We start from the raw sequence: 21,039 nt of genomic DNA on the forward strand, positions 1-21,039 counted from the left end.
GACCACCAGTGCGGTCAAATTATAGACTTCTTGTTTGCTTTGAAGTGGGATAGAGTAGACCCACCAACCTAAGAGGCCAAACAAAATCTCCTTCTCTTTGCAGAGAAAATAGACAAATTTCCCTTCTCGATGACCTCATCTTTATCTGCACTAGGATCTGAGCAACTGAAGGATTATCCTGCATCGCGTGCATCTTGCTTTCACCATTCTTCCGTTTACTGTATCCTGAAGTGCCCCATAAGGAGGGCAAAGGTTAAGCGTTACTGTCTCCAAAGTCATCCTTGCCTGCTCTATGCTGGTTGAGTGTCCTATACCCATATGCTACTTGGGATTGTCTTATTTTTCCAGCACTGGGCTAGTAGACACCCAATAAATTATTAAAATATTCAATAAATAGACTTAATAGAGCAAATGGATTAACAAATTCCTGAATACCCATCACCCAGTTGCAACAGTTGTCAAGAATTTGCTACACCGGCTTCATCTATCCCTTTTGTTATTGTGGTCGAAGCATTTTAAATCTAGCCCTTAGGTTGTTTCACTCCTACACCCTTTGGTGTGCGTCTCAAAAGTATGGACATTTTTCTCACATAATCCTTATTCCATGCCGTAGCTAAACAATTAGCAATAGTTCTTATTAATATCTACTTCATATTAAAATGCCCCTAAAATATGACCTTTGTTCTGTTGGTTTGTCATCATGATCAAAATAGGATCCACACGTTGCATCTGGCTGGTGTGTCAATTGAGTTTCTTGTTGCCCTTCCCCTTCTCTTTCCTCCTTGAAGAAATTATTTGCTCAGTAAGGAGTCTGAGGCCCTGCGAAGTGGTCCAGGGGAAGTCTGTTCCCTGTTTTGTTTCTCCCTGGCTGTCCAAAGAATCATCAGGTCTCACTCTGTTGAGAACATTGCCCAGGCTGATGGGAGGGGGAGGATGGAGACAGTGGGGAAGGACCCATGAAAGTGAGTGACAACCACTTTCTCACCAGTGAACCAGGGAAAAGCTGTAAAAGGCAGGGGCCAAAGGAAGGCCAAGCATTGCAGAGTGAGATCTGAGTCCCAGAAAACTAAAAGTAGTTCTTCACACACTTCTGGTGTGACCCAGCGAATGGAGTGAATTCTGTGAGTGATCTTAGGGAGGGTCTAGCAGAGAACAGGGTTTCAAGCTGGTGAGAGGGGGTGGTTGAGAGTGTATTAGGGGAGACAGGGGGTGTTGGGAAAAGTCTTCCGACCCCTCATTTTCCTGCTCTATAAAAATGGATCTGGGGCACCTGGGTGGCTCCAGTGGTTAAGCGTCTGACTCTTGGTTTTGGCTCAGATCATGATCTCAGGGTCCTGGGATCGAGCCCTGTGTCGGGCTCTGAGCTCAGTGCAGAGTCTGCTTGTCCCTCTCCCTCCCCTCTGCTCCTCTTGCACTCTCTCTCTCAAATAAACAAATAATATATTTTTAAACAAAAATGGATCTGACCCCCTCTAGGTAAATTGACTCAGGACAGTGAATGGGCAGAAGAGATCGTTGATCACTAAAAGCAGAAGTTAACTTATGAGCCTCAGTGTGGTCGTAGGAGTCATGTGGGCACCTGAGAGGGGAAAGCATCCTGACCGTGCCTTTTGGGCTCAGAATCCAAGTAATATGGCATTTCACACATATACAAATAAGCCTGTCACATATTCTTTTGTCCTGGGTGTTAGAAATTTACCATAATGGAAGGATCCAGTTCTTTGGTGTGGGTCTTTCTTTGGCAGGAAGAAGCCATAAACATTTGTTCTTTCTTTGCACTAAACTGTACTTTAAGCTGAGGATTAAATGGGCTTTTTGCTTCCTTGCTGTTTTTACAGCTTCAAATCCTTTAGACAAAGCAAAGGATAGTAAGAAATTACTAACCAGTCTTGGTGTACCATAAAAAGGAACATAATTCTGCTTTGTTGAGAATCTGGCCCTACCTAACTGCTTTGCATTCTGATGATAAATTATTTGTTTTTGGCAACCAAAAATAACTCAGCAGATGTTATTCACATGGCCAGCTTCTTGGTATGCAGGAGCAAGGACCAGTATGAAACCGCCGTCCTTATTATAGCTGTTTAATTTGCCAAAATTACCATGCAGAGAACATGTGTCCAGAGAACAAATCTGAAAAGCCACTCAACTTTGAAGCTGCTGGCAGATGATGGCACGTTCATACGCAGCCTAATTCCGCTAGACTCCCAGAATAACTTTGTGACACCAAGTTCTTCCAGAATGAATCCATCGGCACGGTTTACTTCAGCTGTACTCTGTTTAGTAATAATTCACACACCGTCATACAAAACACCGCAGATTTCGGGAGACTCAGTTTAAAATTAACAGAGCAATGTACTTCGGGGCAGGGAGAATTCAACACGACAGATCAGTTTCTCCCTATTAATACATAATGACTGGAAAATGCCGATATCCAGCTAGCTTGTGTCCTTAGCAAAAACATTTTTCTGTTTGTTAGCCTGCTTAAAAAAAATTACAAAGTCTAATGAGCATTTCTACACTTTCATCAGACTGTCGTGTGATTGATCGTTGGGCAATTGATTCATGTAACACGTTCGCTCCAACACCAATATCCCTTTATCAATTATGAATTTTCATCATAAATCTGTGCTATGAGAAGTCTTTCTATAAACGTATAGTTAGATAAGCGAACTGCTTCAGTAGCTAACGGTAAGCGACTGCAGGGCCATCAGAACACATTTTTACTGGGGCTCCTGGGTGGCTCCGTTGGTTAAGTGTCTGGCTCTTGATCTCAGCCCAGGTCTTGATGTCAGGGTCGCGAGTTCAAGCCCAGCATGGAGCCAACTTAAAAACATCAACAACAAAACGCACTGTCATTTACAGACTCGTAAAAGCCCCATGACACAGGCTGTAACCAAGAAAATGATATATGTGAGATCATGAAAGAGTGTCTTATTCACATATGCAACTAGGAACAGAGACTGAATAATAATGCATATCTTCCCACATAAATTCTGTATATGCTTCCCTCCTCTGGATGAGCCCTCACTAGTTTTTTTGGGGGGGCGCGGTTGGTAGAAAAGAGCTAAGGTAGGGACTCTGGGGCCCAAGCCCAGAAGGAGTCCAGGTACACGAACTGGGTTTCTGCATGATTACCAGACGCTCTGGAGCCCCCAGGAGCAGGTCTGCACCCCATCGGTGTCATTTTCGAGTCTGTAATGAGATGCCTGGATGCTAAGCGCTTGAAGTGCTGCTTTTAACAGTGTTGTCATAACAACAGGACTAAAATGACGAATGTAACTCGAGTTTGAAAGAACTGCCTTCGCCTTCAGTCCATTGTGTTCCCTTCATGTTGCAGGAGCTTAGCTGTAACCTCCTATCGCTGGTTCAGATGAGGCCGTGATCGCTTCACGTCACCTCGCTCGAGTCCGTGGTTTTAGCTGTATTTGCCATCATGTAATCGTCAATTCCGTTTACTTGTTCAGATGGCAAAAAAAAAAAAAGAAAAGAATGGCTCAAATGCAATAATATGTCTTAGTTTGGTTACGTAAGCCCTATCTGAAAAGCTTTAAGAGAATTTATCCTTTTGGGACACGTCCGTCAGGGGGGCATGCGACTCTTGATCTTGGGGTTGTGAGTTTGAGCCCCACGTTCAGTGCTGAGGTTCCTTAAAAATAAAAAAGTCTTTGGGGGAAAAAAGATAAATTATCCTTTCTCTGAGATGAAACATACCACGTCGCTTGAGCATAAGGCACTATTCCTCTCTCTACGTCTCATGCTCATTAGTGAGTATCGGTGTTCGTCACCGTGCTGGGCAGGGGGAGAGGCACATTGTGCATAAGTATGCTTCCCAGCACACTACTGGGGACCTTCTCCTAGAGGTTCATGGGTTTTGGGGTTTCTTTCTCTTTGGGATTTCCAAAGATGTAGCTCGGTTCTAGTGAAACAATAAAAACTAGGAGCTTACAAAATTGGTCATTTTTGTAGAGCAAATAGCAGTAGAAGATGTCCGTGTCGTGCTGATGCTTGTTTGAAGTAAAGAAGCAACACTCACCGTTAGCTGGAAGTGAGTGGCCCAGCCGTAGGGGTCCACAGGCTGCCCGCGGGAAAGCCTGCAGCAGGTGACGGCGCCAGGCCCAGGGCCGTCTTCTTCTCTAGCCGAGCGTTGTTTTTGAATCTGGTGTTGAGAAAGCGGGGCTTCGTGGTGGGAGTATGTTTCTCCCAGTAGGATCAGCCAAGCTGTCTTTGGGGACAGTGCTCCCAAGAGATTTTTTTCCCTTTTGATAATACGTGCGTTTTGAATATAGATACAGGTGAATGGACTTACTATTGCTAATGGCTTCAGCCTCCAGTGAAGTGCAAAATGCACTTTCCTTCGAACCAGGGAACAGTTGGTCTTGTTTTGCTGTGTAGCTTGCGCCAGATGCAGGTCTGTGAGTACTCTCGACTTTGCATTCCAGGATGAGTTCTGACATTAGTCAAAATCCACGCAGCCCCTCTTGAGATTGAAGCTAGTTTTATGTCCTGAATCGTTTCTTTTCTAATTATCGTGAGGCCAGCTGCCTCTCCCTGCGTTTGTTTCGTCAACCAGAATAGAAGAAGAGACAGAGTTTTCATTTTCCCAAGGCTGAAACGGTGTCAGTTACCTACAGGCTCTTGCAACTGACTGTCCCAGCGAAGAGACATGCTATTAACATTTCTTCTTTACTCTTTAAATGAGTCAGCGAGACCCTTAAAATAGCTTTACCATGCTCTGCTGTCACTGCTTTGAGCAGTGATAAAAGAGAAAGAAGGAAACCGTCATGTCAAATTTCTTTATTTCTATAAGCCTCTTCACTTGTAAAATGTATATGGTTTTATCATTAATACATTCCACCTGATTGAGAAAAGTCAGATGCATCTTCAAAGGACAAGTTCTAGTTAACAGGAGAAACCATTAGTTCACACCAAGCCTTTTACATACATTATCTCATTTTCTCCTTGCAACAACCGAGGTGACTTAGATATCATTGTCATCATTTTATAGAGAAAAACTGGAGCATAGAGGGGACCGGTGACTTGGGTGAAACCTGGATCGGCCTGGCACCAAAGCCAATGCTTTTCTCTCCTACCCTGTACTAAGAATCAGAGAAGTTGGTGTGGATAAGTGGTGCCTACCCTCAGAAGTTTATAGCTTGGTTGAAGAGGTGAGATATTCAATAAAATAATTATAATACAAGGGGGTCCCTGAATCTGTGCGTTCCCACCATTGATGCAGAGTTGTGCTGTTCATGAGGGAAGACCCTCTGGATGAACTGCTCAGAAGACTCTGTGAACGTTGGCTTTTGTGTCAGTGAAAGTAATGGGTTAAACCCATTGAATAAGAATCCATGAGTCCATCCTGACAATAAAGAAATGAACAAAAATATACATAAAAAAGATTAAGTTTTCCTTAATCTTTTCTTTCCTTTTTCTTTCCTATAGTAGAGAAACATTATTGAGTTCAAAGAGTACCATTCTGCCACCATTGTAGTAATACTTGATTTGGGCAAGAACCATCAATGGATGCTAAAACCCCTGAGTCAGAGTAACGAGATATCTGTGTAGCCTCAAAGTACCTCCTTACCAACCACTTATCAATTACAGAGGCAAAAATAGTAACTTTCCGAGGGAGAAACTGGCCAACCACACCTCAACCTATGATCAATGTTAATGTCACCAGTCATGGGACCGCGTGACTCCATGTGTCTTCTGATGCAATTCCTTAAAAGGACAACAGTATCACTTATGTGACGTCACTGCCAAAAATGCAAAGGCTGAATCTAATTATGAGAAAATGTCAGACAAACCCAAACTAAGGAACGTTCTAGAACACAGCTGGTCTGTACTCTATGAACATGTCAATATCATGAAAAACAAAGAAAGGCCAAGGAACTATCCCAGATTAGAGGAGACTAAAGACACATGACAAGAGAGATAGTGCATAATCCTGAATGGGCTCCTGCCGTGAGGGTGGGGGGATGATGTGCGGTATGTTATTGGGACAGTTGGTGAAATTTGCGTAAGGTCTGTACATTAGATAATAGTATTGTGCTCATGTTTGATTTCCTGATAGTAACAATCATACTATGGCCATGTGAGCGAATGTCTGTGTTCTTTGGAAATACACATGGATGTATTTAAAAGTAAATTTGCATCCTATTTGCAAATTGCTCAATGGGAAAGAGCAAAGATACATGTAAATATGTATATGCAAATTGCCCTCAAATGGTTTAGGAAATAATGTGTGTGTGTGTGTGTGTGTGTGTGTGTACATGGGGAGGTGACAAAGTAAAGTGTGGCAGACGTCAACAACTAATGAATCTGGGCAAAGGATATAAGAGAGCTTTTTGTACCTTTTTTACAACTTTTCTGTAAGTCTGAAATTATTTCAAAATCACATATTCTTTTTAAATTGACTTTTGAACTAGGCTTCCAAAGCATTCGTGTATTTAGTCCTTACCGGTATTTAAAGTAATGCGTTTTTTTTTAATTATCTAAAAATTGCTGTCTTCAGAAAGATGCTAGTTTCCAGCTTCGATAACTTTTACCTCTCCAGATGATTCCCGTTCAGGAGGTAGCTGGTTTCATCTTCTTTATGAAATTTCTGGTGGCTCCTGTCTCACTGATCTTCCTCTCTATGGAGAGATGTTTATAGCCTGGTTGAAGAGATGAAATATTCAGGAAAATAGTTATAATACAAGTGGGTCCCTGCATCTCTGAGTTCTCAGCAGTGATGCTCTATATTTTACATTATTATTACCAGTGCGTCTCCTTAAGCGTTTACTACACACCAGGCATTGTGTATGTTCGCTCATTGGCACATCACAAGAACCCTCCAAGCGTTTGTCCTTTATATAAACAAGGAGACTGGGGTTCAGAAAAGTAATGTGTGAATAGCTAAATCGTGGAAGGAGCCGAGATGCCCTGCAACAGATGACTGGATTAAGAAGTTGTGGTCCATATATACAATGGAATATTACTCAGCTATCAGAACGAGTTCTCAACATTTGCTGCAACATGGACGGCACTGGAGGAGATAATGCTAAGTGAAATAAGTCAAGCAGAGAAAGACAACTATCATATGATTTCTCTCATCTATGGAACATAAGAACTAGAATGATCAGTAGGGGAAGAAAGGGATAAAGAAAGGGGGGGTAATCAGAAGGGGGAATGAAACATGAGAGACTTTGGACTATGAGAAACAAACTGAGGGCCTCAGAGGGGAGGGGGGTGGGGGAATGGGACAGACCGGTGATGGGTAGTAAGGAGGGCACGTATTGCATGGTGCACTGGGTGTTATACGCAACTAATGAATCATCGAGCCTTACATCGGAAACCGGGGATGTACTGTATGGTGACTAACATAATATAATAAAAAATCATTAAAAAAAAAAAAGAAAAGAAAAGTAATGTGTGGAAGTTCAAACAACCATAAACCACCCAGCCCCGATTGAGCCCAGATTCGTGTCGTCTCTGCCCTGCTGCTTTCCTGGAGTCTGAGAAATGGGTCCCACTCCTTGTTATTCCCCACATCGCCAATCGTCTCCCATCTGCTTATATACAGCCATATCTTCTCCAATTACATTACTAAGGCTGGTTAAAGCAGAGATCCATTTGGGTTCTCTTTGGACCTTGGACAATAGCAGCCTGCCAGTGTTGAGCAAACCCCACAGACTTAATTACGTCTCGATTGATGGAGTCCTAGAAAACCATTACCATAAGTTTCCAGAGATTCTGAGGATGAATTTCTTTCTGTTTCTCCCAAGTTAATTGAACCTAAGTCTTTATTATCACAATCTTTGTGTTTCTCAAGCATTTTACCTTTTAGAAAGCACTCCTTGATTTTATGTATGTTTTCAGGCAGACGTCCTACCATCTGCAGGGATGACGAGAAGTCAGGTTTAGGAGATGTCCAAGTAGCCTTGTAACTGTAAGACTGAATGATGCATTGATCTCAGTTGAACCTTATAAGGCTTGTCTGTTAAAATGGGGAGGAAATGCTACTCTCATTCTACGAACACCAGATTGGAGATCCAGCAAGTCTGCGACTCGCCCAAGAGGCCATGTTGGTTCTTCCATCTCTTGCTGAGGAGTGAGGCTATGCTGGGTTGTTCTATAGATTTTTGTATCCATCCAGGTCACTTGTCTTAGTCAGCGTCGTGTGTCATGCATGCATTTATTATTTGGTTAACCGTGTTGGCAGCCAAGAAGCAAATATTAGCATTGACTTAGTTTATCTTTTGCAGTACATTACAAAAGATAGCCAATGACTTAAATATATCTACTTTTTTTTTTTAAAGATTAGTCAACTTCTGTAATAGGTACCTTGCAACCATGTAATAAGCAGACACCTATTTTTAGGATTCATCTTAAATAATCATTTAGCATAGCAGGCTATTTACATCTGGCCCACATGCCTCTTTCAGACAACTGAATTATACTTCTGCTCTTGACCAAGATGTGGGGGAGCATAAACAGGATGGCATTGCTAAGAAGCGGAGCAGAGGAGCACAAATCAGGCACGCAGAAATGACTCAGAAGGCGCAGGGGTGGGGGAGCGGCCCGCAGCCTCCTACACGGCCTCAGGAGCAAATCATGACACCATCAGCTCTCAGGTGGCTGTGCATTGATTCAGCCTTTCCCTTTCAAGGCCTCATTTCTTGGCACTTCCTCTTGCAAAAGGAATGATGACTTTTTCTAAAATTTGACCGTGATTTTTTAATAGCTTTATTGATGTAGAATTCACATACCATAAAATTCACTCATCCTGTGGGTACAGTTTGGGTCTTAGGAAATGTGTCCAGTTGTCCAACCATGACCAGAGTATACAGTTTTAGCATGACCCCACGGCCCCCCAGTGGTCGCTCCTGCCTCTGCGCTGCTCCCATCCTTGGCACCAGGCAAACACTGCAATTGATTATAGCGTTTGTTACTTTTGCCAGCCTGTTGGCCCAGCAACCTGCCACCTGACCTACAAGGTCATCGTCCTCTCTCAGAGGACTGGTCTCAGTCTAACTTCTGGAAAGGGCATAGCTTTGCAACTGTGGCGACCACTGGTTTTTAAGTAGACCCTCTCCTCTCATGAGAAATGCTTTGGTGAGAACGGAGATACCCGTACCATCGTCACTCAGAAATCACAGATGTCGCGTATTTCCTATCATCAATGGGAATCTTCCAGGATTACCTGTGTGTGTGTGTGTTTTTTTTTTAAAGATTTTATTTATTTATTTGACAGAGATAGAGACAGCTAGCGAGAGAGGGAACACAAGCAGGGGGAGTGGGAGAGGAAGAAGCAGGCTCATAGCAGAGGAGCCTGATGTGGGGCTCGATCCCATAACGCCGGGATCACGCCCTGAGCTGAAGGCAGATGCTTAACCGCTGTGCCACCCAGGTGCCCCTACCTGTGTGTGTTCTTAATCAGAAGATTTGGTTAAATAAAAAGGGGAGAACACCCTAAAAACCTTTCTCTTCAAGGGTTGAAGCAATGACACAGCCATTGTGTTGCATTTTAATGTCATGTTTTGTGTCCCGGAACTCACGCGTGAGCTAATGCTAATTGTGCCCTCATTTCCCAAAGAGAAACCCTAGTGTCATCCTTACAGGGGTCCCCTTTGCCTTTGGCCACATCTTAAAATCAGATATAAAAAGCATGTATCATATAGACTGGTTGGATTTCCTTTTACTATCCGAAGAAGCACATGAACTCTGGAGTAGACCTACGTACCCTTTTATTTATTTTTTTTGTTTTGTTTTATTTTATTATGTTAGTCACCATACAGTACATGATTAGTTTTTGATGTAGTGTTCCATGATTCATTGTTTGCGTATAATACTCGGTGCTCCATGCAATATGTGGCCTTTTAAAGATAGTTTAAGAGAAAAGCTCATTTATAAACCCCTCGACGTGACCCTATAAAAAGAATCTGATAAAAATAAGCAGGATACAAAATTTAGCATGGATTATGTTCAAAATCTTTATGCTTTAAATGAAAGGAGAGACTTGAGGAATACAAAATACGCCGAAATTCTACTGGTGGTTGTCCTCGGGTGATGGAGGCGGGTTGGTTCTCTCTCACCCTCTCTGCCCTGCCTTCTTTTCACTTCTTTTGTATTTTCCTGGTACAACAGAATGCTTTTATGCTTGGGAAAAAAATAACCCAATAGTTCTTATTTGTATAGACGAACTCAGCATACTTAATTCTAATGATCATCTTCACATTCCTTCTAGCGGACGAGACGGTCTGTCCTGTCCCTTTCAGGTTAACCCACGCCTCCAACGTGACCTCTCCGAACGAGTCAGCTTGGAGACTCTTGCCTGACAGGTGTTGAAAGGAGGTCAGCCTGTAACTGGGCTGTCAGGATCCTTACCTTCGCATAACTAACCTCATGGGTCCCCAAGAGGAATGGTTCCAATTTGGGGAGAGAGGCTTGCATCTCAAGCTAATCGAACTCACGAGAACATAGAAGCCAGAATGCCAGCTCATAAAAATACAACGGAACGTAGACCTGTCACCAGGACTGAACTTCTCAAAGGTTTTTCTTCCTCTTTTATGACTTCTGCTGAGAGTGTTAGCATGAGCTGCGATGTAGGGCCCTGCTGAGTGATAAAATCTCTTCATCGCCCACCCTGCGAGCAACTCTCCAGGGGCGATTTCTATCTTCCATTCATTTCTTCTCGAGAGTCAGCCGATTGCCGAGTTCTCCGGATAGCTGGCTATTCCCCGCCCCCCCGAATTGCACTCAGATTTGCACATCCTATTTCCGGTCTAAACAGGGCAGGAGACCTGGTGGAGGGAGGGGGGCAGTTCTTGATCTCCTGGCCTCTTTTTATCTGCCTCAGCCCCTTCCCCAGACCTGGCCATCTCTAATCTTTGAGCTCTTCTCCAAAAACTGCCTGCTGATTTGAAGAGCTACCTTCTAATTTGAACAAACTCAAGGACTTTCCATCAGGGGCTGGCGGTCCCTAGCACCCAGCAAGGCCCAGTGCACCTGTATCCCCGTGTGCTGACGTGTGAAATCCCATACTCATTTTCACGTCAAAAGCCCCTGGTCTGTGCTTGGATCCCAGCACAGGAGAGGAGGAAGCCACGGGATTCATTGTATAAACAGTCAAGAAGAGAAACAGCTGTGGCTTTCTGGCTGCTTTTCCAAGAGGCTCAGTGCTGAACAGGAGGGCTTCTTTAAGTCAAGGTGCTTGGGATTCTTTCCAGAGGAGTTCCCTCCTTCCCATGGGTTGGGGAATGGCAGGTGGGGTGGCTGCCTGGGACAAAAGCTGGGCCTCTTGGGACGAAGCAAAGTGAGGCGCAAACCCACAGCTTGACCAGTGGCCTAAGGCTTGGAGCCTTTCTGGGATGTGACACGTCCAAAGGAATGCTGCTGCTGGCCTTGTCAGGAAGCCGAGGCAAGGACTCAATAATTTAGGGACTGCAGACATTCTCGAAGCCCCAGCAGTTTTAAGGAACAGCATCCAACGAAGCATTTGTTGCTTTGTGTGGCATTTCTTGGTTACTAGATACGGTATTTGGAGAGCCGTGGCCTGACGCCGTGGGTCCAGTGCATGCTAAGCACTGTCCCGCCTCTACAAGTTGGCCGATGAAAATAAAGATGTTGGTACAACGCTGAGAACTCATGATAAGGACTTCACTGGGGGAATCGGAATTTTCTGGTGTAATGAGAATTTGTGACACCAAACACATTATTTCTTAGAAATGGTATTTCTCCTTTACGAGCTTTATAAATATACACAACAGTATAAATAGACTTGTTACCCAACACTTACCAGATAGGTTCTTTTTTTGTCCTTTTTTTAAATTGAGGTGTCATTGACATGCAATATCCTCTTAATCTCAGGTGTATATCACAGCAAGTCACTGTTTTTCCACATTATGAAGTGGCCCCCAGGATAAGTCTCATTGCCATCTGTCCCACCATATATACTCTTTTGTGTGATGTTCCTTTCCCTCCAGTCCTAACTCGGGGCAGCTCCAAATGTCTGCAATTCCAACAAAGAATTTTGCGTCATGGGGCACCTGGGTGGCTCAGTCGGTTAAGCATCTGCCTTTGGCTCAGGTCATGATCTCAGGGTCCTGGGATTGAGCCCTGTGTCGGGCTCTGTGCTTAGCCGGGAGTCTGTTTCTCCGTCTCCCTCTGCCCCATCCCCTTCTCATGCTCTCTCTTTCCCTCTCTACCTCAAATAAATAAATAAATAAAATCTAAAAACAAAAAAAAGAATTTTGCATCATACAAATACTACATAAATATATTTCTTTTATGAAAATGAATGCAACCATTAAAATATGCCTGACTACCCCTCAGTCCCCCTGCTCCGTAGACTGTCTTGTGGACACTTTCAGAACTTTTCTATTCCACGTGCGTGATTTGGTTCTGTTTTTAACACTCCTGGCATCACACTCTGTTTTGTTCTGCAGTTTGTCCTGGCGATCTTGCTGTGTGGGCCTATTGATTTTAAACTGCCGCGGAGTACCCTATCCCATGGTTTTGCCACAATGCACTGACCGTTGCTGTAAAGATGAACATTCATGTCCTTTCCATTTTTCCACTGGTACGTTGCCTGTCGTGAGCACCCCGTAGATGCCCCTCCGTGAACCTGAGTCTTTGTCTGCAGGACATACCAAAGAGGAGACGTGATGCGTGAAAGGATCTGGATGTCTTACTCCTCCAGCAGATACTGCCAAGTTGCCCTCCAAACTTTGGGTACCGATGTATACCCCCAGTGGCAACGATACAGCAGTTCTACTGTGGTCCTTTTTTTTTTTTTAAGTTAAGGCTTTTAGGCCAAAGGAGCATCTGCCGTTAAGACGTAAATTGCTCTGGTGGAGATGACTGGTTTTAAGTCCTTAAAGCCTTGAAAAGGTGTGGTGTCGTTCTGGGGGTGGTTTGGCTGGACGCTGGGAACATTGCATCCGTGGGATTTCTAGGAAGCCAGGGAGGAGCCTGCAGACGTAGCCAACTCAGCGGGCCCTGAGGTGGGAGTGGGGTCACCAGAAAGGTGATAACGGAGCATCTGGGGGATAACTTGAAAGTGGGGAGGGGCGGGGGGAGCAGGAAGACGAGTCGAGAAGAACTAGCCCTGCTTCAGAGGTAGGGGTGTGGACGGGGAGCGTGTGTGTATACTCTCGTTCCTGAGACCTCCTCCTCCGTCTACCCCACCCCAACCTACTCCCTTCCTCCGCGAGCCTGCCTGTGTGTGGGCGCTGCTCACACTTGTTTCATGACCGTCCTGGGGCAGTTGGTCAGCCTTCAGGAGAAGAGACCCGCAGGATAGAGATCTCCGCCCAAACCAGCTCTCGGCCAGATTCTTTCCTGATAATGATCATTTCTAAGACCAGAAAGGCTCGTTCCTACAGGTTATCCGTTCAACCTACAACTGTGGTGAGAAGCTTCTGAGGTTTTTACCCATCCTGAAGCATTTTGCACTCTGATAATCCTGGGCAAACATTTGTTTTATGCTCAAGACCCTTCCTTATCTGTCACTGAACTGAGGAAGAAGGTAAATTATTCTACCATCCGGTTCATATGTTTTACTCTCTCACTGTTTAATTCATTTAACAAGACAGTTAAACTTTTCAAAGAGAGGCTTATTTAAAACTGAATAGTACTTTTTAGAAGTTGGATTTGAGGAATTGTGGCGATTATTTTAAATGAAGTCTTAAAATTTTTTAAAAATGTTGAATTTCAGCCAATATCACCTTTTTTTCCTTTTCTTTGCTGAGCCTAAGAATCACCTGAGGACATTTTCAAAATCTGGATACCCACGTGGCACGTGGCATTAGTTAAACTGAATGCCTGGGTGGGGGAACCAGGTGCCCATGGTGGAAACTACCAATTCAATGGATAAGAGAAAAAAAATCTCTTTGGCTTAAAAATTGCTAGGAAGTACAAGACAATCATGCTGTTAAAATATTTTAAATGCTTTCATTTTTTTCCTGTGGTCAAAGAACTCCATAGTGCAACAATAGGTCTACTGAAGACTAATTTACAAAATAAGATACAATACTAACAAAATCTGATGAATTTTGGGAAACCTGGGTGGCTCTGTCGGTTGAGCATCTGACTCTCTGCTCAGGTCTTGATCTCATGGTCATGAGTTCGAGCCCATACTGGGCTCCATGCTGGGCATGGCACCTACTTTAAAAATGTTTTGCCAAATTTAGACCTTAAGGTGCGTTTTTAATTATAAAACTATGAGTACAGAAATAACACAAACTATGATGTCTTCTTGATGTTCATTACAAGTTTGCCTGTAGAGACAAAGGTCACACAGGCCTGCTTTATGCCCCTGAGAAGGGGACGGACCTCCTCGTAAGCAGCCAAGGGCACTTAGGAGGACCTCATTAAGTCCTGCTTTTCGTCCTACCATTGGTGCACCAGATATGAACTTTACTGCACACACACACTTCCACTTTATCAGTTTGAAAATTCTAAAGAATGCCTGCAGAACTTAAACTACCCCCCCCACCCCTCCAAGGCTGGAATGGAAGGGGTGGGACTCTTGTCCCATCCAGGTCAAAGCGCAGGCTTGCTGCCTCTTGTAGGCCCATTGCGAGTGAGTCAGGACCTGTGCACTGCAAACATGCCTGCAAACCCCAGAGCTGCTCTCTCCTGGAGAGGGAGGGAGGGGGAGGGGAGGGAAGCCGCAGTATGGGGGAGGGGCCTGTCTGTCCTCTGTCTGGGGAAGCAGCTCAGTGCAACCTTTTTCCTTTGCTGAGCTGCCTGGAATAGCGCGTTGAGTAAGGCCTGGTGGGGTGGCTCTTCCTTCACATCCCATCATCCTATCCTATCTCCCATCACGTCTGGGTAGACAGAGATCTTCTGTCGCTGGTCTCTTAGCTGTTCTTGCTTGCTGGCTGGGTCTTTTGAGGACAGTGGTTGACGCCGCTCACACAGGCCAATTTGGTGTCTGCCCGCCGTGGAAGTCTCGGTCTGGACAGTAGCTGCCTCCCCTTCTCCCGGGAGCCCGCTCCTCGGCCGCCCCCTCTCCGGGCGAGGGTCCCTGCCAACACAATGGTACGTGCTTCCACTGCGCCTGCCGAGGGGAAAAGAGCTACCTGACAGCTCAGGCCCGTCCTTTGGGGGAACCGACCTTGGGCTTGCGTCCCGCCGAAGCTGTGTTTGGACAACGCGTCTTAGTCCTTCTCAGGGAGTCTCGACAAGAGCCAAGCAGGCGACCGAAATGGGGCGCGTGCTTCCTGCGGCCTCCCCCCTCACTTTGTCCCTCTGCTCCCGTGTTCTTTCCTAATCGCCTAGGCGATCAACACTTGCGGGAGCGCTCTCTTTGCTCGTCGCCTTTCCAGCCGCTACGATAGTGGCACGATCCTATCTTTCCAAATAGACTTAAGGGTAGAGAAAAGGAGAACACGTTGACGTAAATTCATCTCTAAAGAAACCTACTGTTTTCAGCCATCTGACTTCTCGGTGTTGAATTCTCCTGAGATCGGACTGTGTTTTGAACGTGATGCGGGACCTGGCTGACACTTTGACTTGGCCTAGTTGTGTGTTTCTGCTGTTGTTTTGTTGTTGAACAGAGGTGAACATTCCAAAGTGCACGTGTTTGAACCTTGTCTAAAAAAAAAAAAAATCCCTGAAAAGAAACCTAAAATGACTGATAATTGTGTACAATTTCTATTTATTTCTGTCTCAGTAGATGGGTATCTTTTTTTTTCTTCACCTGAGAGCTGAACCCTTTGGCTTGAAAAGAACAGGTCGGAGGGAAGAAGACTTACAAACATCTAATGGTCTCGTGACTCACCTCACCTCACCTTTGTCATTGTTGACAAGCATGGTGGTTTTTTTCTGTCTGGACCTGCCTGTAATTTGCCCTAATCTTTCCACTGTCTTCCAGGACTACCAGCCAGACTCCCAGAAATCATGTTGGTAGGATCTCAGTCCTTCTCGCCTGGGGGACCCAATGGGATCATCAGAAGCCAGTCTTTTGCGGGGTTCAGCGGCCTTCAGGAGAGACGGTCCAGGCAAGTCGTGTGTGGTTCTGTCCCGGGACGCAACTCCAGGAGGACATGAGCTCATGCCCTGAAAAGGCTCTGCGAGCGTGCAGCCTTGTGAAAACACATATGCACGCACACGCACACACGCACACGCATACACATGCACACGCATACACACGTGCACACACATACACACGCGCACATGCACGCACATGCACACACATACGCACACACGCACACACATACACGCGCACGCACACACATGCACACACATGCACACACGCGCACGCATACACGCACACACGTGCGCGCACACATGCACACACACATACACACGCACACACATACACACGCACACGTGAACATTATTTTAATCTCTTTCATGGAAAAGATGTACCAAAAATTAAGTGCCGTAGTTCCTTTTCTGTCATTTAGCATTCTTCTTGCCAAGCAGAGAGCTGAAGATTTGGGATCAGCCAGCGGTCTGTGTGCCTAGCTCTCCCCACCCCCACCCCTTCGGGCCGCACATTTCCCACCGCATCCAGACTGGGGGGGACTGTGTTTGCTGTGAAGTTATGCAGTGGGTAAGGACCGCCTCTGCAGAGCGACTCGGGGAAGCAGAAGCCTTCAGACACAGGCTCGAGAAAGTTAGTCTTCCGGTTTCTCCGGAATCTCCCTTCATCTAAAACAGGACTTAGGGGAACTCAAGAAGGAACACACAGGTCATGACATAGTAGGTAACAGGGAAGAAGTTTGTCTTCAGTTTTTCTGACACGACAGAGCTCTTGGGCTCTGAGGGGTCTGTGAGCTCTGACCTGCCCTGTCCCCCTTGGCACAGATGGTTATGCCGAGGAAAAGAGTACCTAACCTGGGAGGCACAGGGCAGGCACCTGCTAGGCGCGGAGGTCACGGCTTTCCCTTTGACAGCCGGGTCCGTGAGGTTCCGGCCTCTCAGTCTCCTAATCAGATCCGTGGTTGGGGTCCAGTTATCACAGGTGTCCGTCTTCGCCTGCAGGTGGCCTCCCTGCCACTGACGGAGACGCTGAGGTTTGTGTTCTACCGAAAGATAACGTACTCCAGAAAAAGAAGGCTTACAAAAAGCCATCGGGTCAGCTACACGTGCCTTTCTTTAGCGCCGTCTGGAGTGGCCCTTTATCCAGAAACTGTTCACACACATCCTAGTCGAGTTCAGTGGACGCTTGTGCCTGCCGTTGCCTAGCACGCCTGTTTTTTTCATTGGATCATACGCTTCTGCCTCCTTGTTTCCTCGGAAGCACTTGTCTTGGCTTTCTGTAAGGTTTCGGTGGCATGCTATGTCTTCTCTCAGAGCCCCTGACCTGACCCTGGGGAGCCACTGCCCTGCGGACGTTCCAGATTGCAGCAGGTCACAAATCTAATGGCAAATCTCCCGATAAACCACATGTAGGATGGCTCAGGTTATTCAGCTCTCGGGGACCGGCACCTTCCCCAAAAGACACGAATACGAACACAAGATGATTAAAAGGGCATTTCTTTGCTAGATCCTTTTGGATGCCGAGACTCACAATTTCTTTTTCCTTTGCACAGATGTAACTCTTTCATCGAAAATCCCTCTGCTGTCAAGAAGCCTCAGGCCAAACTGAAGAAAATGCACAATTTAGGACATAAAAACAACAGCCCTCCCAAAGAGCCTCAGCCCCAGAGGGTGGAAGAGGTCGTCAGAGCCTTGAAAAACGGACTTGAGTAAGAACACCGACACGAACGCCCTAGAACATTTTTCCTTTCTAAAATCCTCAGGGGGAAGGAGGGGCACGCAGAAGGTTTTAAGAAATCATTTTAAAATGTCTGTTTCTGTAGCTGACATTTTATTCTTGCGCTGTAATCAAGGAAGCCTTAGATGAGTCTCAAACATGTGAAATATGTGGGGTTTCCACGTCACATCCGTAACATTGAAGGGGCCCCGAGCTGGTGACGTGTTTAACTCGGCAGTGCTGGATTTCTCACAAACCGTGGTGGACAGACAGCTCCTTTGAGTGATCGCCGAGGAAGGATTCTGAAACCTTCCCAAGTTATTATATTCTATATTACATATATTCTATTCTATTATTATACGGACTGTTGGTCCAGAATAAAATCTCCCTGGTGTGTGGGGAGACCTCTAGAATCGGTGTTGTATTTAACTAGACAGAACTCTGGGAGCCTGGACCCAGGACAGATTCTATCCCTGTTTTGTGCATTCCCTCCCCACTGCTTTTTCTTTTTTGGACTTGCAGACTCACAGGGGCTCTCCTTTTTGACCATCTGGATGGTATCAGAAGCATGTCCTGGAGCTTTCGGAGAGTTGAGAGATTGGGCAATACACAGCCTCTTCCCTACTGACTCTGCCCTCCCCAGAGCAGGGCTCAGATTTCTCGTCCCCTTCAGAAGGACAAGGTCAGCATCAGATGCCCCTTGATAGGCACAGAATTCACGAGTATGTTTCCTGTTGTTTTGCAGTGAATATCTGGAGGTTCACCAGACAGAGCTGGACAAGCTGACAGCTCAGTTAAAAGATATGAGAAGAAACTCTCGCCTGGTAGGTACCATCCCATCATTAGGATTTAACACTGTATTCCTTTTTTGGGCTAAGTGTCTTTTTTTTTTCCCTACTGGATGGGGATGGGGAGCCGGGGAAGGGCACGGGGACGAGGAAGAACCCTTAAGACAAGCAGATCCAAGGGGCAGAGTCTATCTGCTTCCTGATGCGTATTTGAGAATGAGGTTGAATTTCTTCTTAATGCTTTATTCTTAATACTTGTCAGTATTTTCCAAGCATGTTTATGTGGATACACTTTATAATGAGGAAAAAAATACTAAGCAGCAACTATGACCCCTCCCATGTCCCCCCTCCAAATCATAAAAGGAAATGAAAAGTTGGGGTTCTCCTAGCATTTTGTTAGTACTGAATTTGGAACCCAGAGCTACTAACAAAATAGTATAGGTCGGTGACGTCAGTGAGGGCCAGGGGATCCAAATGCACCTGTTATGAGAAGTTGGGAGGAGCCCTGAGCCCGTTCCATCACATGTCCTTATGTCTGTTGGCTCACAGGTGTCCTCCATTCTAGTGAATTTGTGAGGACTTGTCTGGTTGAAGAGGAGCTTCTCACCTATACACTATTTTAAATGATTTTGTTCAGTTCAAAATGACCTTACACCTTAATCTTTCAAGGCGTCGGCAAGCCCAGAAAAAGTCTCCATATGCACTGGGAGGTAGAGCCGCATGTTAATAGCTGCTGTCTTCTTCTGTTTTCGGAGATATGCTAAGATGTGTAGTGGTGCCCTTTTCGAAGGCTCAGAGGTTAAAAGCTTTATAGAAGTTAAAGATTTTATATCCTGATGATGTTAGAGTAGGAACTGCCCCATCTCTATGGGGAATGACTCTTGTGGCATGGCCTTCCGCACTTTGGAATGCCCTTGACCATCCTCGGGGCACAAACCTTTCTCCTTGGAGAACAATGGTGAATGGATGCCGGAGCTCCTGCCAGGACCTGGTGTTCCATGATGGGGGCTGTGGGGATAGTGGGCCGATTACACTGTGATATTATGAGCACACAGGAAATGAACTTGCTTCAAAAACGATTTGTGAAAAGCCTGTCACTGCCCTCCAGGACGCTCCTTAAACACCAGTTTTAAATGTTTAAATGGGAAGGCAAGTGTTCTTTTAACACATCTATCCCTGCTCCACTGCATGTTAACTTATTTTCCTTATTTAAAAGCTAATGTGAATTTATGTGCCCCTCAGGATGTAAGAGAGGAGAGCTGAAAGCAAGTGAGACTCTTGGGTGCAGAGAGATTGGGGTGGAATTCTGGAGTTATGGAGGATAAATAAATATCCTAAAAGTACTCTTACTGCTGTTTCAAACAACCCAGTGGAACTTTGCAGGAGCGATCATTTCTTCCCTGGTAATGCAGAAATGCAAACTAAATCCCTCTGTTGATATCAGTAATGGTTTTGAATAAACATGTTTTAATCCAGACACTCCTTTTTTATTTTAGGGTGTGCTGTATGACCTAGACAAGGTAAGTTATCATTCTGTGGGGGGGAGTATTGCGGAAAAATAAAACAGTGCATGTTTGCAGAGAGGTTCGCGATTTCCTCTTTAGGTATAGCCAGATCTCCAAGGACTGATGATTTTTCTAAGCCTAGTACATGTCATTCTTTTATCTAATGAGGGGCATGAATAGTACCATGATCTGTAGCTCCAATAACATCTTCAAGGTCATGTCCGTAAAAGCACCACCTGGTCATAGAGTTTCTCCATATGCTGATGAGTTCAAGAACTTCCCAGGTATTGAAGGTCCTTACCTATGTTGTCTCTAATTGACTACCATATTTCATCAAATTGAAGACCTTTTTGACTGGAAAACACAGCATTATTTTATATGTCCCTAAGGGGAAAAAAGTGATTCCATGTAAACCCTGGCACGGTTTTCTCTATTCACTTAAAATTTGTATTTCATAGTTCGTGACAAAAATCTTGTAGGCTTCTTTTAAATGTAGGTTTTGTTTTAATTTATTCATATATGCTGCTGCTCCATTCGCATGCCATTCCGTATATACATAATTTTAATGCTGAATCATGGTGTAATGTCTTTTGAAGACATTTGAAAGGGTAATTAAATTTAATGCGTGTAATAACAATATTTATAAGTCAAACGAAGAGAGGACACATGAACCACCATGGTTATCTCTGAGCACGTACAGACAGTGGTTTCACAGTGCACCCCAGTTTCAGGGACCCTAAACTTTAGGGGGTGAGTGCACCTCTGAGATGATAAAGTACGTTACTGTGAAGGATTAGAAGTGCACCCAACAGGACACTGTCCTGCTAGAAATCCAAGGAGTTCCATTTGATTGGCCTCCCTCGATGGTGAGCACAAGGATTCCGATTACTAACTCGAGTTCATCTCTCGGAATATTTATTCCATATTTTAGAAAATACTTTCTAAATCGTTATTAGAGATTTTCTGAAATAGCCAAGATTGGAAGGAAGGGGAGATATTTCGCATTTTCTGGTAATATTGTGTATGAGATCAGAAGATACTCTTGCCAGTCTAG

The 21,039-nt window shown here is 44.9% G+C and overlaps 1 protein-coding gene across 7 annotated transcripts in view; it reads left to right on the top strand.

Moving 5' to 3' along the window:
* Positions 1 to 21,039, top strand: part of RIPOR2 (RHO family interacting cell polarization regulator 2) — a 214,151-nt gene that overhangs the window by 143,882 nt on the left and 49,230 nt on the right. For 6 of the 7 annotated variants that reach the window (XM_045800496.2, XM_045800502.2, XM_045800494.2 and 3 more), the window contains exons 2-5: positions 15,863 to 15,989; positions 17,529 to 17,684; positions 18,438 to 18,516; positions 19,977 to 20,000. In XM_045800496.2, coding sequence (XP_045656452.2) covers positions 15,863 to 15,989; positions 17,529 to 17,684; positions 18,438 to 18,516; positions 19,977 to 20,000 — 386 coding nt within the window. Of the gene's footprint in view, positions 1 to 12,428; positions 12,563 to 15,862; positions 15,990 to 17,528; positions 17,685 to 18,437; positions 18,517 to 19,976; positions 20,001 to 21,039 lie in introns of all 7 variants that reach the window. The other variant, XM_045800497.2, reaches the window with a different exon arrangement.

Source organism: Ursus americanus, chromosome 32 (genome assembly GCF_024610735.1).
Source record: "Ursus americanus isolate L20-20 chromosome 32, mUrsAme1.1.p, whole genome shotgun sequence".
Classification (NCBI taxonomy): domain Eukaryota; kingdom Metazoa; phylum Chordata; class Mammalia; order Carnivora; family Ursidae; genus Ursus; species Ursus americanus.